General features: G+C 40.1%; 1 protein-coding gene across 4 annotated transcripts in view; it reads left to right on the top strand.

Moving 5' to 3' along the window:
- WAC (WW domain containing adaptor with coiled-coil) overlaps nt 1-18,240 on the top strand; it is a 59,148-nt gene that overhangs the window by 38,877 nt on the left and 2,031 nt on the right. For 2 of the 4 annotated variants that reach the window (XM_082753959.1, XM_082753956.1), the window contains exons 9-13: nt 1,547-1,669; nt 2,637-2,788; nt 6,884-7,002; nt 13,939-14,125; nt 16,911-17,038. In XM_082753959.1, the coding sequence (XP_082610085.1) occupies nt 1,547-1,669; nt 2,637-2,788; nt 6,884-7,002; nt 13,939-14,125; nt 16,911-17,038 (709 nt within the window). The remainder of the gene's footprint in view (nt 1-1,546; nt 1,670-2,636; nt 2,789-6,883; nt 7,003-13,938; nt 14,126-16,910; nt 17,039-18,240) is intronic. The other 2 variants (XM_082753957.1, XM_082753958.1) reach the window with 2 other exon arrangements.

The following is an 18,240-nucleotide window of genomic DNA, read 5'->3' as shown; positions in this document are numbered from 1 at the left end:
AGATAGCGTATTGATAATTTTCCAACCAGCTAAATTTTACGCATCTATTCTCTGTGTCCCTCAGGTATTTTGTCACATAGACTTTATTGGAAGGTTTAGAACTAGCTGTAGTGCCTCTCAATACAAGAACAGGTAGAGTTGGTGTGTTCTGACTGTAATTTTATCTCATGATGTCTGCGTGTGTCAGGTTACCGGAGGAGATGTTGGGTAGTGGTTTTGTCGTTGGTTTTGTTGTTCAAACGTGTTCTGCACTGATCATCAATTTAAATTGGAAGCAACACGTTTACATGTAGTGCCCAGTGATAATGAACTTTTTGAAAGTGCACACCAGGAAAACCTAAATAGTAGAATTTTACTTAAAACTTAGGATTTTGTACATTACAATCGTTTCTGAGGAAAAACTCAGTTGGCTTCATTTTAATCAGTAAATCTTCATTCACTGCTAGGAGGCAAGTAGGTTATTACTTTTTTTTTTTTTTTTTTCCCCCTGTACTGGGAGAAATTTTTAAAAGTATTATACCAGGTTGGACTGAAAAAGTAGGAATGTTGGAGTTTGTGTTGGAAAAAAAATAGGTCTTGTCAACGCCAGTTGTGTTTTATTGGTAAGTTGCTAGCTTAAATTCCCTGCCTTTTTTATGTGGACACATCTAAGCAGCAACCATGTCTGTCTTGGAATAAAAGTGCTTAGTATTACCTTGATAGCATGAGGGCATGGCTGACAGATTAAAAAAAAATGGGCAGTGTGACTTCAGCCTGCACAGCAGGGCTGCCCTCACTGTGCACAGTGTAGGGTTACTTTGTGTTTGTGCTGGTGGGTCTTTTTTCTTTCAGACTTATTCACGGGTAGTGTATCCTGCAAAGACTCTAGACCTTTTTTGAAAAGCTAGTTCAGAGGCTGGATCTCCTTGGCTCAGACTGTGCAAGATGCTTTAACTGTGTAGTGCAGCTTAAAACCATTTGGTTGAAAATTAATAATTTCTTAATAAGGTGGGAGCAAATGGGACTGAAAGTCAGAACAATTTTATTTTTTTAAAAGAAAAACTAGAGCATTTTAATTTTACCATAATTGGTATTTTAAGGTATTGTTATTTTTTGAATTGGGAATGGTCTTTCCCCCATCCCCTCAAATCTCTTTTTGGGGTGCTAAGTGATACAGCTTTTATTTTTTTATTAGCAGTATTTAATAATTATGGTAGCTTTAAAAAACCTGCTTATTCTGCTTACAGCAGTAACAAATAGAACAAATGTGTTCTTTGTTTGCAAAAATTATAATTGATCCATAAGATCAGAAGTTGAAGAGTTAAACAGTTTCTTAAAGACTTTTTAAAATGTACGTCTTCAACATAAGCTGCTAAATAACAAGGACTTGGTCAGACATGCAAAGCATTCATGTATTGAACTAATGTCATTGCAAAATAGATCAGGTGGTGCTCTGATTTATTGTGGACATGGGGAAAACAGTTGATAAAAACAGCTTCTATATGTTTAGGCAGTTTGAACGGTTTAAACTGTTTACAATTCTCAGTGAAACGTTGTTTGTTTTTAGTTCTAACAGCAGCTGTGACACAAGCCTCTCTGCAGTCTATACTCCATAAAATTCTTACGGCTGGACCATCTGCTTTCAATATCACTTCCCTTATTTCTCAAGCCGCACAACTGTCTACGCAAGGTATTTAAAGTTGTCTTCTCACTCGTGTAAAATGGTGAGGTTGTATTTTATAAAAGCTGATACAACTGAAACTTGCAGAAGCTGTTTCTTGTCGTATCTTTGGCCACATGGTGTAGAGGATCTTGAACACCTTCCTTTCCCAAAAACAGGATAAGAAATCTTTTCTTGGGGATCAAGAAGCTGGCAAACAACTAAGTAAACGTGTTTTTCTGTCTCACCTTTTGGGGTTTTCTTTGTTTGTTAACTTTATACGAGTAATGTGAAACTTGCAAGTTTGTTCTGAACCTTAATGTGACTTACTTAATGTTTAAAAGAAAATGTAACTTCTGTGGTTGAACAACCCTCTTGTAAGGCTGTGTAGCTGTGACTCTGGAGGGAGACCTTCAGTTCTTAAAAGGAGTTCATTGTACCTGGTGTTCTTTATAGTCTTCTGTAGATAATTTTCAGCTTCTAGGCATGGTATTGCTTCAGGTATCTGTAGTACATTGTGGTTTGTAACTTAAAGCTAGAAATTGAAATCAAAGTCATGAATATTGTCATGATATTGAGTAGATAAGCTGTATTACAATTACACTAACTTTTAAGTAATGATGGAAATGTGACTTCGGTTGTTTTGTCTTAGGATGAGTGAATAGGTACAGCGTTCATGTGTTTTATGTTACATTGAACTGAGCACTTGAAAATAAAAATCACAAGTGAAACTAATGTAATCTCTTCATGTGTAAAAGGCATTGAGCAAAGGCCTCTTCCATTCTGCTAAGTTTTAGAAATGAACGTTTTGGGGAAAATACAATTCTTTAGGGTTGTTGTTGAACATTAGATTGTTCCAGTTGTTCACGTCCCCACCCCCGTCCTTTCAAGTTGAATCTGTTTGTGTATTATCTAATATAAAATACTGTGAAATACAAGATCTATTTCAGTTTAAGATTGGATATGGTTTTATAAGAAACAATCTTCTCCTTTACAGCTCAGCCATCGAATCAGTCTCCAATGTCTTTAACATCTGATGCCTCATCACCAAGATCATATGTATCTCCAAGAATAAGCACGCCTCAGACTAACACCGTTCCACTTAAACCTTTGATGACTACACCACCAGTATCATCGCAGCAGAAGGTGGTAAGCTCCTCTTGATTTATGGCATATTGCAGTAAGAAACCATTAAGGGTAATAGTAAGTATTGCTGCTTTATATTTCCAGGTACTAGCTGTTACAAACAGGATGATAAAATAAGTGTGTTATCTTTCCCAAATGGAACAGAAGCAATTGGAAGCAACTACTCAGCTGTGTTTTCCCAGTACAGCTCTAGCATGGTCTTACAGTACGCTTTTTTTGTTCTGCAAGTAAATATTGTGCTCACCTCAGATGCTGTCTTATGCAATAGTAGTGTCTGCAGATAGTAGTAAGAGATCAATATTGTAGCATATTTATATGAGAAGAAAAGCTTGCTATGAAAGCAACAGTTCTTTAGCTTTTAGCCGAAAAAAAAGCTTGTTAGAATGAGGGGGATTCTTACGGGATTTGACTTTTTCTTTGCTGTAGTCTCAGATTTGGTTCTAGGTGTTTACAAGGTCAATAACATCATGTGCCTTTCCCTTCCAACCCCCTCCACCCTCATTCATTCAGAATTTCTTAATCAGATCAATGACAAGGAAATATTAATTGAAGCTAAAAATTAGCTTCTCTTCCCAGAAGCGGATGGATATGCAGAAGAAAACAAAGTTGTGACTTCGTTTTTTCTTTTTGTGATTCCCTCTCATGGGTGACTGTTCAGAGGAAAAGAAGTCTTTTGCAGAATCTGAGCTCAGTATTCCATATCCTACAAAGGCAGTATTGAGAAATAAATAATTTTGGAGCTAAGATAGATTTATTCGTTTATAGAATTTCTCTGTCCAGCAGATCGGAAGCGTAAATGTAATTAGGTAGATGAACTTTCCTTTTTCTCAAGAGTTTTTCTTTCTGCTTTTTAAAACTTGAAAGTCATATTATAGATCAAAGGTGGGAAGAGACCTTGGGCTGTAGGACCTTCTATTAAGGAAGATTTTCTTAGTAGAAGGCAGAGCTATTAATTTCTACCTCATGGTGGAATGTAACATTTTTAAATTCAAGATAGGTTGCTCCTATGCCTTTTAGGCAAATTTTTAAAATAACAAAACAAATCAATGTAATTTTGGCTGTGAATAATGGAAGAAAGTTAAAGAGGAGTTTGACACTTCTTTGGAGGTTTGTTTTTCATGCAGTGGGGACTTGTCATCCTGTCTCTTCATTGTATACAGAGATCTTTAAGATTGAGACCCTCAAATTCTAACCCAGTCTGTCAGGATGTTGCTCACTGTATGCAGTATTTCATCAGTGGAAGAAGATGAACGTAGACTTCGGGATTCTTTTTATTTCCCTCCTAAAATCTGTTTTCCTCCCCTCTTGACTCTTGTGCTTAGCTAAGATGCCTTTCAATTTTCTGCTAGGAGAAGAACCTCTTATAGTTTGATGGCCTTAACAGAATAATTTTATCTCCAGGAGGACAGATTACATTCATCATTTTATTCTAAGCACCTAATTTTCTTACTCTTGAGTTCTTTCATGGATGTAAACAAAACCAAATAATTCCTACAGTTGTTTGTTGTTTTTTTTTTTTTTTGTGATTCACAGTGGTACAAAGATTTGTGAAAGCTAGATGCGTGTACTAATCCTTTTGTTTGTTGTCTTTGTTTCTGTCCATGGAGAGCATCATTAATCTATGTGGTTACGTCCTATAGATACAGGTGATGAGTATTTAAATTATCACATAGTAAGCTTGAAACTAAGAAAGGTGATATCTGGCATTTTCAAATGCTGGGATATGAAAATATATATTATTTTTCCTCTTAAGCTGTTTACCTTCAATCGTCTAAAGTTGATCTTTCTGGTCTCTACAGTCTAGAGATCTGGATCAACTTTATTCAAGTTCTGGTCATCAGCTACTCTGTAAGACTTTCAAAAGTTGTATTCTGTGGCATCTCCTAGATCTACAGTACTCTGAAAGAAAACATGAAGAAATGACACCTCAGCAGGATTTTTTTTTTCTACTTTTATTTGCAAGGCATTTATCCCCGTCTTAGAGCATCTTTAGTACTCGTGCTTTGTACAGGTGTTTTCCTAGGACTATGCAGACCAAGTTGCACCCACTGCCTTTTAACCGGTACAAAGGCCAGCATTAGACCTATAAAATAGGTGGCACAGTAGTTAAGTATGTGCGAAGAGAAAGTGAAGGCGAGCCAAATGTCGTAAGTAAGGCCAACGTGTCTTGGTAGACCAGCTGTATAATTGAATATGCCTTTGGGCACACGAGCCTTCCCTCAGGTTTCCAGGGGAAGCAACAAACTTTAAGGCTAAATGCAGGTTTGAGGAGAGTTGAGCTCTCCTTTTTTTGGGAGGTGGGCTGGGTGGGTAGCAGGGCTATTGATCTTATCACTGAGGTCAATTATGCATCATCCAGATGTGCTGTGGGGCCAGGACACTGTTTCAGGACACAAGCTACCTGGCTTAGGGGGCTTCTCTGCAGCAGGCGCAGACAAAGGAACTCGCACTGTGCAAGCAGAGCGCAGTGCCAGATCTGCAGTTACTTCCAGGCTGGCTCTGGAAACAGCACAGTGCTATTTTTAGGACAGGGCTTGTTTCTTAGGGGCTGCACAGAGGTGCCTGTACTGCTTTTAAACTCAACTGCTACGGCTGCCTGGAGGCGTGCTGTGTGCATGGGACAGCCCCGGTGTGAGTGATGCCAGGATCTGATGCACCACATCTGGCTGTTCTGCTGTGTCTGTGTTGTATGGTAACAAACTTTGGAATTCCTGTAAAATAATCGTGTAAAGCATACTTTAGAAAGACTAGTCAGACTTGGTGAGAATGTCGATTATAGAAATTTGGGAGGGAGAGTGGGATTTAGCCCTTATTCTTTCCTGTTCTAGTAGTCTTGGAATCTTCATAACACTTAGGAGATATGGAATAGTTCAGAGGTTTTGTAGCTTCTTTAAAGCTGCTTATTTTTATCTCAAATCTGCTTTTTTTTTTTTTTTTTTCTTACAAATCCTTTTAAAATTTTATTTACTTATTTACGAGCCAAGGAGCTAGTCAGTATTCCGCTTTGGATCTGCAAGGTGATGGTATTACCTGTGATGGACCTTCCTTCTGAAACGATTCCTTCTGTTAGAACAACCTCAGTAGTTGTTGTCTGCTCACAGGGTGACCAAAATTCAGGCATTGGAGGCATTGATAGCAAAGTTTTTCATGTCACACATTTCATAAAGATACTTTGGTAGTCTTCATAAGTCAATTTACGAATTACTGGTGTTCCATCCTCCTGAACTGTGTACTTCTCTATAGTTCTGTTGACTTCAACTGAAATGGGCACTGAATAATCTACAGTAATGTTGCTTTTTCTTTCTAGAACCAAGATCTTTTCATCTACTAGTCGGATTTTTTTTTTTAGCTTTTAGCGATAATAGGTTTTCCTCTTAGACAAATAAGTAGGTTTAATATTACATAAATATTTCCTGGGTATTTAAATAGACTTGGGAAATAAGTTCATTTATTTCAGCAGAGACTGTCTGTGGCTTGTTTTACCGGCATCTGTTTCTGAAATAGAGCTTTTTTTTTTTTTTGAGGTTCTGATAAAGACTAGCTGCTAATTTACACCAGCTTGATGTCAGCAAACACCAGACAGGCACCCTGATTTTTTGTCTATATGGATCTCTAGAATCTGTTTGGCCTCCTTCCCTATTGCTTAAAATTGTTACTTTTTTTTTTTTTTTTTTTTTTTTTTCTGGGGGCAGGGTGATACAACTTTTGGAGCTGCTGCCTCTGTTGCACTTGTTTAAAAAGGATGGGGTTGTGTGTATGGGGGAGAAAAATCTTGAACTCCAGATGCTGTAACTTGAGTCACTTGAGCATACATTAGTATGTTCCTGCTTGTTTTTTCATCCTGTTGTAGTTCAGGAATTTGAAGGAAAAAGGTCAGTAGCACTTAAAATAATAATCAGCTCTTCTGAGGCTTAAAATGGTCTTGATGCTTAGAAGAGATGACTTAAAATAAACAACAACAAAAAAAACCTGAAAAATACAAAATTTCATCAACATAAGATGTACAAAAAAAAAAATTGGTCTCGTACCTCGTAATTTCCATGTTTTGCTCTGCTATTCAGTGCAGAGGAAACCTAATGAAGTTTTTGAACTTTCCAGGTTGCTACTTCAGGAGTTAAACAAGGACCAGCTTCACAGTCAGCACCGCAGCAGCCGGTAATAGCTGACAAGCAGGCAGGCCATGAACCTGCCTCTCCTCGAAGTCTTCAGCGCTCAAGGTATGTTGAAATATTTCTCTGTACTGGCCTTTGCTTTTGTTCTGAATCTGGGCTATGTGCTATGTGTTGCAATTTGTGGATTCTTCTTGGCTCTGTATGGAACGTATGATTTAACTCTGCTGCTGCTGAGAGGATGCAGCTACATATCTTCATTACAGATCTAATGTGGATTCCTCCTTTTGAGGACCGTTTCTAAGAGTTCAGTTCACAGAAGCAAAATTAAATTCTTATTTCCACCCTGTCTCTCTGGGTTCAATTCTATAAGTGATGCCTTATATTCTGATTCTGAGTTTGGGATTTTTTATTTTCTGTGCAGTTATGGGATTCAGTGCTTTAATTGTGTGGTTGACTTATTGTTAGATGTTGGTGATGTCTTGCTGTAGTGTAACTTGATTTTTAAATTAGGGCTTTTCTCTAACATACAATTTTGCTGCTTGAATGAAAAAAATAATTAATTTTCCCTTGGCCAGCCTTTCTTTTGTGGCAACATTGCAGCCCATTCAGATGTTGCATTTTACCAACATTAGCCTTTGATTTACAGGATGTGTTTAGAATCTGTGTCTTGTCTGAAATTTTTCTTTGGGGAGATGTTTTTTCCATTGTGTATGTAGGATGTTGGGCACTTAATCGTTTTGGCTCCAGAGGCTGTAAGACACTGATGTGGTGCAGTCACGATCTAGAACTATGGCAGGAGGGATACTTGTCTTCAAAACGTGCATCATTCCTGAAACCCTGCAAGCTGTGTTGCGCTTAAAAACTAGATTTTATGGTTGTGGAATAAGGTGTGCAATGTGATGCTTAAAAATCAACCAACCAAAAAATAACCCACCTCTTTTCCATGGCAACATCCTCGAAAGCAGCGGTGCTTTCCATATCATAATATAGTCAGGTCTTTTTGGCTGCCCTTCTGGGACTAATTAAGGAGGACTTTGATCGCGTGTTATCATTGCACTAGCTTCAGTGTCTAGTAATTATGGATGGTGCTGTTTAGATCTTTCTAAATAGTAGTATTAAAAATAAAATGATATTTTCATAAGGAGCGGTTAGGAGTTGGGAGACCTTTTCGGCCTTTGGTCACCTTTTCCCCACGGGAAATCTTGCTGAAGAAGGCATGCGTTTTCTTGGGCACGCTCACCATGGGTTGGAGCCTGCGTGAGGTGATACTGGTTAGCATTTGGTCTGCTGTCCCATTCCCTCACCCTTTTGGGATTTAGGACTTCCTGTGCTGGCGTGACCACTACCCACATCCAGTTCCCTTCAGATACCTACTGGCCCTGTACAAACCAGTGCTCCGCTTGGCATCAGCATCGTGCTGGAGAAGGGAAGCTGGGTTTGACCCAGAAGCTGAACAGCCGAATAGAAGGGTCATGGGGGCAGCATCCTCCTGTGTTCGAGGAGGAGTCACAGGAGACTGTGCACAAGTAGAGCAGAGTATGCAGTCTAGCATCAAAGGTAGCATGTCAGTATCTTTACCTAAAAATTCAGGTATTGTTAAGTGTTATGCGTCTCTCAAATGTTGCATATATGTGATAGCGGTGTGTTGTGCATCACAAGCTTGAGAGTTTCTGCTGCTTGTTGACTGATTTTACTGATATTCACTGATTTCACTGGTGTCCTGTTCAAAAACAAAACAAAAAGAAATGAGGATCAAGTGATTTGGAAAAATCTGTATGATGGGTATTTTATTCTGTTCAGTGCTGTGGAATTGAACAAAAATGGACCAGCCACAATGCAGGTTTACTCATCTGCAGATTTCCTACATCTGTACTTCTGAACTGATAAAGAACGCACTTTTCCTTCGTAAGAGAAAGCAATTGCTTGGATTTTGGACTGCTCTTAGGTCTGGCTTCCTTTTGTCTTTTTATACAAACGAGCAACAGCTTCACAACCTGAACTGTGAATGGGTGGTCCAGAAAGAGGCTGTAACAGTTAAGGATCTGTTTTTCTACATGGCTCCAGTTTCAACACAGATCCGTTGTGCGGAAGTTTTGAATGTTTCCTTGCTGTTAGTTAGGAAATTAATGCAACGTAGGCATACAGTGAGCCTTTCTCTTAAGAGATGATTCCAAAGGCATGCCATGAATTATCACCATTTTAAAAACAAAAAACAAAAATAAATGAGTGTGCCTCTGTAATTAGTTTCATCAGGTTACTGTTCTCTCTTTATTTCTGTAAAGGGCCGGGAATGTTTTTCCCTTTCTTTAGAAAATGCAAAACTGCTGCTGGGAGGTCTTTCCCCCAGTTTTTTTTGTTTTTTGTTTTTTTTTTAACGTGTTGTAAGATTTTTGTATTTTGTAGTAGTGTATTTCACAACCATCCTGTTTTCATGTTCTCATACAGATGCTTTTGCCTGTCTGGAAACATTTCATTACTTGTGGCACAGACAGTCTGTAATTCATTTAGCAGCTAAGGCGGGTATTTGGCATTAGTGAAGCATTAAAAACCAAACCAGTAGCTTCGTATCATTGCTGCATCAGTAGCTCCCCCTGCTGCTAACGTAGCAATGCTAGGATGTTTTATGACAGTGTGTTCTACTCATAATTAAGATAAAACTGTATTTTTGAGAAACCCACAGGCTTAGTATTTCCCTGGAATGTTTGATGTCTTGAGATTTCTACCGGTTAGGTAGGAGTTAGGGAAGTCAGGATAATGAATGAGGGAAACAACTCACAGAGGGACTTTGATCCTATTGCAGCTAAGGTGGAAATAAGCACTGAAGGTCATGCCTCAGTTCTGCTTAGTAAATAAATACAGCCTTTCTCTAAACCAGCAGTATGCTGATGCTGTGTGAATACACAGAATGATTTAGGTTGGAAAAGACTTCCAGTTGTGATCTAGTCCAAGTCCTAACTCAAAATAGGACCAAAGATCAAGTTGTTTTGGTGATTTTTGAATGTCTCTAAGGATAGGAGCTTTGCAGCCTCTCTGAGCATCTCCTTTGAATGTTTGACTACCCTCACAGTGATTTATTTTTTTTCCTTATGTCTAATTAGAATTTCCTTTGTTTCAACTTGCACCTCTGCCTCTTGGCCTGCAACAGTGCATCTCTGAGAAGAGTCTGGCCCTGTCTGCTCTCCCCATATGTAGTTGAAGACAGTAAGAAGATCCTCCATCCCCCTCCCCCCAGTCTTCTGTTTTCCAGACGGAACAAATCCAGTTCTTAGAGCTTCTCTGGCGTGTGCTTCAGCCCCCTAAACAGCTCTGTGGTCCTCTGCTGGATTCCTCTGGTATGGCAACTTCTTTCTTGCCCAGGTTTGGGCTGCACACTGTGCGGTACTCCAGGTAGTGTGGCTCTCACTAGGAGAGAGGAAGAGTTGCTTTCTTCAGCTGTGCTCTTTCTGATACATCCCAACTTGTGCTTGGCCTTCTTTGCCACAGGGATTCATTGCTGACCTGCATTTAATTTGTCTGCTGGAATCCTCAGGTCCTTTTCTGCAGTTTTACCCCCTTAGCAGCAGCCAGCCTGTGCTGTTGTGTGGGGTGGTTCCAGTGTTGTTGCAAAGGGGAATTCCAGCCCAGCTGCAGGACTTTGCCTTTTATTTTCTTTTTTTTTTTTCTTTTTGAAATTGATTCCTGTCTGTCCATTCTGGTCCCTCTGGAGAACAACCCACCCTACAACATACTGACTGTTCCTCCCATCTGCACGCTCACCAGAGGAGCTCTCTGTGGCATCGTGTGTCGTTAATAAAGACCTAATGCAGCATTGGCCCCAATATGGATCAGTGGAGGACAGCATTAGGCTCACTGGTGTGCAGTTGGACTTTGTCCTGCTGACTCAACCCTTTCGGGCTGACAATCCAGTCAGTTTCTGTTCACCTTGCACATGAAACACAATCGTCAGTGAGTGAGGAGTTAAGCTATAAGAAAACTACAGGAGACCATGGCAGAGGCCGTGCTGACGGCTGATAAACAGCATCACTGCTTTCTCCTGTCCTCTAAGCTGATCATCTCATCGTGGAAGTAAATGAGGTTGGTCAGGCAGAATTTGCCCTTGACAGATCCGTGCTGACTCTCTTTATTTTGCCTTTTATTTTTTCGTGTACTTGGAAATGGTTTCCAGGCAGGCTTGCTCCATAATCTTCACAGAGACTGAGGTTAGGTTTACAGGCCTCTAGTTCTCCAGTTCATCCTCCTTGGGTGCTTCCTGAAGATGGCTGCAATGGAACATCTGCCTTTCTCCCGCATCATCAGGCAACCTTCCTGCTCACCTCCATGCTTTGACGTGATGCAGCACCTCAGTTACACCGGCCAGCCAAAAAAAAAATAGCAAAAAAAAAAAAAAAAGACAAAAAAGTCACTGACTATTCTGGCCTCATCCATGTCCTTTGCCAGTAGGTTCGCTTGCCTTACAGAGGGGACAGCCCCACCTGTTCCTCAGCCTTTCTTTGCTGCTGATGTGCAGCCCTTGGTACCCTCACGTTCTTGGATAGGTTCCAGCTTCAGCTTCAGAATCTAAATTGAATTTTTTTCCTTACCAACTGAACATTTCCTATTTCTACCCTTAGCCATTTTTACTTGTAAGTGGTTTTAAAGTGGTTAAACCAATTACTGAAGAGAACATGTAGCATGAAGTAACACTGTTCTTTCCCCTCGTTATGTTTTACATTCCTTTTTACAACTTCTACTGTCTGAAATCAGGGGAGGTTTATGTATACAACTCTGAGCAAGCTGCCTGACAAAGTCTTCGTGCATAAGTGTTTTTAATAAGAGCTTTTACCCAAGTTAGGGGGCACTGAAAAGAGTGAGGTTAAACAAAGTTGTGGAGTGGGACACGAGTCTTTGTTGCTGCAGAGCAGTGTGCCAGGCCTAATTCAGGCTGTTTGTTTGGAAAGCTGGTGTACTCTGCGAGTGTGAGCCATTCGGGTAAATGGCTGGGCACTGGGCTGTGAAGATTGTGGCGTTGTGCTGGGATATTGTGGCAGTCCTCAAGGGGGTGGTTAGGTGGTGAATTGTGATAGCTCCTCTCAGACTTGTTTCTTTACGGTACTTGCAAATAAGTAGTAAGAAAATTTTAAGAAATAGACTGAAATTATGGGCGTGTTGAAAGTTACTACCAGTGCAAGAGGAGATGGATTGCGAACAAGTGCATCTTGTGAATAATGGCTAGGTACTTACTTAAATAGTGCCACCATTTCTCAGCATATTTAGTGCCAAAGAAAATCATAACTGTGAGGTACCTCGCTCTTAGGATACTACATAAAGTGATACTCTCTTTCCTGCTCAAGATTGCTGCTTCCTTTGTCTTCCCTTGTAAGGATGGTGAGGACAGAGGCAGACTGAACTCATCTTGACCTGTCAGTGCCCGGCATGCTTTAACCAGAGCTACTCCTGCCTCTTAGTTAAGTGCAAGAGCAGAGCCTCCCTCTGGGAGTGGAGGGGCCGTGGAAGCAATTGAGAGCACTGGGAAGGGATGTAAGAATATAAAAGCCTTGTTTTGGCAAGGGCCACAGGAGTAAAAAAGGATATGTGCTGAAACTCCACCTGCAGCTCCGGCAGTTGTCAGATGCAGTTGGATCCATATGGTGTGAGCGTGGTGTTTGTGCTGGTGTTGATGCCTAGGCTTCTAGACATGTGGAAATTAAGTGATTTTCATTTATTTGGGGGGAACCTCTGTAGCTTGTTGGGCTTGATGTTAGGTGTTCAGCTTGTATACCACAGCTTTGTTGAGGGAAGTGGTACAAAGGAAACAATAAAAGACTTCTTTAACTTGAGAGCTTACAAACTAAGTGTAAGGTGAAGGGTGGGTACTTGGAAATTGGGACTACAAGGATTAGCCAGTCATAAGAGTTTACCAAAATGTAGCTGAGCAGTACCCACCTCTTTTAGACACTGCAGCAGGAATGGGCTTTTAATAAGATGGGATTCGTAGAAATGAACTTGATATGATCCCTCCTGTACATGTGGAGCATCATGGGGTAGAGAGGAAAAGTGTCTTGTAAAGTGAAGTGAGAGGGCAACTATAAGAGGAATGTGATTTAAAAAGCAATGCTTAAAGCAATAACTAGAATACTTTATAGGTAATGTAATATTGAACTGGGTGGATGGCAAAAGACTGTTACCAAAAGATCAGCATGAGAGGCTTGTTTAGGAAAAATTTGCAGAGTTTTTTGACCAAGAAATACAGATGCAAAATAGAATTGGAACCGCTGTGTGTGGCAGTAGCATTCAGAAAATGTGGAAGTCAGTTTTGCTTGCATGCAGAGATTGAAAGAGGCCAGTGAAAGGCTTTGTTCAGGGTACAGTGGCTTTGATTTGGCTTACAGTGCAAAGTTATTAACTGAACATGTCTTTTGGTCCCACTTATTTTTGCTTCTGTGAACAAATTCTCCAGTTTGTGTGCTAATGTGAATATATTCAAGTAAAGCAGTCGAGTTGGTAGCTATAAATGTGATGCTTCTGGTTTTCTGAACACCTGAAGCGAGGATGTAGTGTATCAGCAGCCCCCTAGGCGTTGGTGTTTTGGCATTGGTAAATGGCTAAACTCCTCAAAGCCCATATGGGTGTATTTTTAGAGCAGGAGATCAGGCTTTGTGCTTAATAACTGTTGTGGCACTTGCTGTTAATCTCTTGAATATGCCTGCCTGGCTCTGATGCGTGGTTACTGAAAATCTTAGGTTTGCAGCTATTTGCATACGTAACAAGAAGGTGAATATGCATGTATATATTCTCTGTGTAACACTAAAATATAGGCACAGCTTACATTTCTTGAACAGCTATCAGAGTTTTAAAGAAAAAAACCTCTGCCATGCTGTAGCACTCAGATGGTTCCCATACAACCACGAGGTTTGTGGAAAAGTGCCACAGGGCTGATCTACCGGCAATATTTATGGTTTAAATGCTTCATGTACTTTGTGGCTGGAAGCACTGAATTGTGATTTTCTCTACACATTTACATATGTTTTTAGATGCTTATTTTTCTTAAATTCTTTCTTCTAGTAGTCAAAGAAGCCCATCACCAGGTCCAAATCATACCTCTAGCACTAGTGCATCGAATTCAACATCTGCACCGCAGAATACATCTGTACGACCCACTTGTTCATTAACACCTACGCTAGCAGCACACTTCAATGAAAACCTTATAAAGCATGTTCAAGGCTGGCCTGCAGACCACGCGGAAAAGCAGGTGAGTACGCTTCTGCTCTGCTCCTTCTGAGGGTGCTAAACGGGTAGCTTTAAAACTCTTTTTGTTACCCAGGTTGCTTTTTCTAGAAATTGGAAGCATCTTTAAAAAAACAGAAACATGCTTGTCCTCAGCCAGAAAGAGGTGGGAGGTTAGGCCAGACCTTGCAGGCTTTACATGTGATTACTGCTTAGCAGTTGGGTATTTTCTTGCTTAATGTACCAGTGCTTTTGAAATTCTCTCCGATGGAAGAACAGTCGTCATAGCTATTTTCTCTTATTGCCAGAGTTCTGTTGAAATTTACAAAGAACATAAATTTCAACATAGTTTTTCAATAACAACAGTATCTTTGATAGATGTCATTAATTAGGTGATATAGTTAAAACTATGTGAGACCAATCCACAGTTTGAGCCCACTGTTATTAACTCTTCGCAGTGAAAAAAAGAGCTGTGCTTTGTTTGTTGTACCTGGTTTTTAAGGTGATGTAGGGGTCTCAGACTAAATTTGGACTTCATATTTTTTTTTGTTTGTTTGTTTCCATAAATGGAAATCCATAGAATCATTATTTCATTATTTCATAAGTAAGTGCACAAAACATACCCTTCTGGTGGTAATATGGGGAAACTGGATGCATGTCAGCTACTTGAAATGTGTTACTGAAAGAAACCATATTGATACTGAGTCCAGTTCAAGGCCTTTCTGTCACAAGCAAACCAGTCTGACACAGTCTGTCAGGTATTAACCTTACTTGGCCCAGCTGACTTTGGTCTTTTGGCTGCATGCTGGCTCAAGGCTACATAGGAAGTTTTTGGCAAGTAACTTGCAGGGTGACTCTTAGAAGTGCAGTCTAGACTCATTCTCTGTGTGGATTCTGCTTTGGGTTCTTGGTTGTTGCCTTGTTTTTTTTTTCCTCCATTAAGTTTGAAATACAATTTTAAGGTATTGAAAAGCTGTGCTGAGTCAAAGCACCATTGCTGGGGAAGGTGTGCTACATAGGGACGTGATGCAGCACAGTCACTTGTCCCCGTGGCCTTGGCCCGGTGCTTGGAGAGTTCAGATTGGTAGTGTTATTTTCACTGTGTACTGAACACCTTTTAATAACAATCTTATATGCAAAAATGATTCTAAGACCTTCTGGGTGAAGTTGCTTTAAGATGGATGGCTGGGCAGCCTTAAAAACTACTTAAAGAGTGGTTATTGCTGGTTTGCTCTAAAAGCTATGGAGCTGTGTATGCAGGACATGAGATGATGACGTCCTGCTGGAGCCCAGGTGTACTCCTGGATGTCAACAAAATCCAGAAAAGAAAACTGAATGGAGGGAATTAGATCACAAAGTTCTTTGACCTGGATAAATTCCAGAAGTTGATGAAGACCTCTGCTAAATACAGTTCTGTTCAGGAAGGGAAAAATGAGGTGTACAAGTACTTCTGCAGATGTTGCGGATTAACCCCGGTAGGCAGTTAGGCAGCACACAGCTACTTGCTCACTGCCCCCGCTGAGCTAGGGGACAGAACTGGAAGTACACAAGTGTGAGAACTCCTGGACTGAGATGAAGGTAGCTTAATAAAGAAAAGGGAGGGGAAACAAACAAAACAAAACAAAAAAAGGCAATGCAAAAGCCATCGCTCACCACCAGCTTACTAACCAACGCGCAACCAGTCCTGAAGCAACAGCAACCCCTGGAAGATTGCACCCACCCTCCCACTGCCCCCCCAGTTTTCTTGCTGAGCATGATGTTACGTGATCTGGGATCTCTCTTTGGTCCTGTTTGGGTCAGCTCTTGCAGCTGTGTCCTCCCCCAGCCTCATACACACCCCCAGCCTGCTTGCTGGGCAGGCAGCATGCGAAACAGAAGGCCTTGACAGCGTGTAAGCAGTGCTCAGCAGTAGTTACAGCACGGGTGTGTTATCAGTACTGCTTCAGGTACAGAGCCAAAACACAGCATCATACAGGCTGCTGTGAAGAAAACTAACTCCATCCTAGCCAGACACAGTGTGGCAGAGACCAACATTGCTAAACAGTAATACTGCAGGGAAGGATCTATTTGAGAAATCAACTTTTTTTTGCATTGTGCTGCTTGCAAGAAGTCCTCTTCCTATATCTTGGTGTGATGCAGAGAACCTCTGAGTAATTGCACTACTGCTCTTGGTGCTGTTGAGTTAGCTGGAGTCAGATATCAAGTTCAGTGACAAGAGGTTAAGAAATCTTCAAACTGGGAAGATGGGTCGTGTCTTCTGAGCATACACATCTGCTCATCTCCACATGGCTAAGTGGAAACACCAAAGTAATGGAGTTTGTCTAGAAGAGAACACCTGCGGAGGGTTAAGTTTTGTTTTCTATATGAAGTAGGTGAAAAGAAGATGGCATTCAACTGCTTTTGTCACTGAAGCTTAATTTAGATGAGAAATTTAAGTTGACCATTGAAAAAGCAGCTGGAGGCTCTTAACTACTTGAACAAATTAATTAGCACATGACAGGGTTCTGAGTTTCCTAACTTTAAGATGATTCAATAAACATTTGTTAGGATCAAGGATATCTGAACCATTCCTGCATCAGTCTGAGTTAACATCATCTGTTGACATCCAGTATAATTTCTGATTCTAAATGGGCTTTTTTAGAGAATTTACTGCTCTTCTGATTTAATTTACAGTGTGTTCAGAAGTCATAGCACTTCAGAAGTTACAGTGCTTTGCTGTTTCAAGACATTCATCCAGCAGTCCTTTGGCTACAGCCAGTTGTTTCCAGTGCTTGGGTCAAAATCCTAACCTTTATATTTAATTGTTGCAGGCATCAAGATTACGTGAGGAAGCCCACAACATGGGAAGTGTTCATATGTCAGAAATTTGTACTGAATTAAAGAATTTAAGATCTTTAGTTCGAGTATGTGAAATTCAAGCAACTTTGCGTGAGCAAAGGTAAGTGGGTTTGTTTTCAAAAGTGTAATTTTCAAGGTGGCATTAGAGTTCCCATTCAGGTATTGTTTTCCATGAGCTGTGTTTTCTGATGGCTTTGTAAGCAAGCTGATTGTTACCAGGGGCGAGAGCTGTCTTCCCTTTGTGCGTTCTGTTTCCCAGGCAGGTAACTCTTGATAGTGCCTAGTGGATAGAGGCAGATATGCAACAGCTGTATATATTTTTGCTTATACAGATGGAAAAGACATCTTTCCAGATACATTAGTGGGTTAAGATTCTCACAGTAGCTCAGAATAATTCTAAAATACCTGTCCATACTTGATGCATAGATTACATAGATACACACCTATGTGGTTTATACTGGTCTTAAACACTACAATTTTCATGAGATGTTTATTGGGTCAAACAAGTCTGACGAGTTCTTGTTGATATCACAAGCTAAGGAAAAATAAATCTGTTATTTGGGTAGGAGGTATCTCAGAAGGTCTTGGGGTTCTTCAGTGAGAAAGAGGTGATTATGGCAAAGTAGACTTCTGCTTCTCAAGTCAGTAATGCAGGGTGTCTTTCTTATTAACAGCATGGTTGTGTATTGTTTCAGAGACTGTTGTGCAACATCGAAAAGTTTAGTCTTACTGCATGTTCTGACACATTTTTCATTGGTAGTCATGATCTTGAGTTAACTTTCATACTAAGTTTCCTTTCTGAATGATGTTATCCTGTATACTGTGACACTGAAGTTTGACTACAGTGATTCTGATTTCCTATTTCATTCAGCCTTAGTAGCGTTGTATGCTTTTTAAACAGCTAGTTCTGTCCCAGAAGCTCTTGCTTTTTGGTAGTTGGTAAAAAAAAAAAAAAAAAAAAAAAAAAAAAAAATCCTTGTAATCAGGAGTAGGCTGTAAAAAAATTTGTACAATTTCCCTAATAAACAAATACAAAATGTTAATTCTTTCATAGCTTCATAGTGTCATTACATAAATTATAGTTTCTGTAGGAACTGCTTGGTTCCTTACAGATGAAGTAAAACCTCTTAAGCTTTCAAAGCTTTCATTTCTGTGTCTGGAGGCACATTTTATCTGACATAACATGTCAAATGTCATTGCCGAGCTCCCTAAATGGCACCTTGTTTCTTGTATGCCATGAATGGATATGGATGATCATGACTTTGAATCTCTGGTAATCTTTCTTTTTGCTGCCATCCCAAA

Source organism: Aythya marila (genome assembly GCF_965140915.1).
Source record: "Aythya marila genome assembly, chromosome: 2".
Lineage (NCBI taxonomy): Eukaryota > Metazoa > Chordata > Aves > Anseriformes > Anatidae > Aythya > Aythya marila.
The sequence above is the reverse complement of the archived record's forward strand: the minus strand, read 5'-3'. Positions and strand labels throughout refer to the sequence as shown.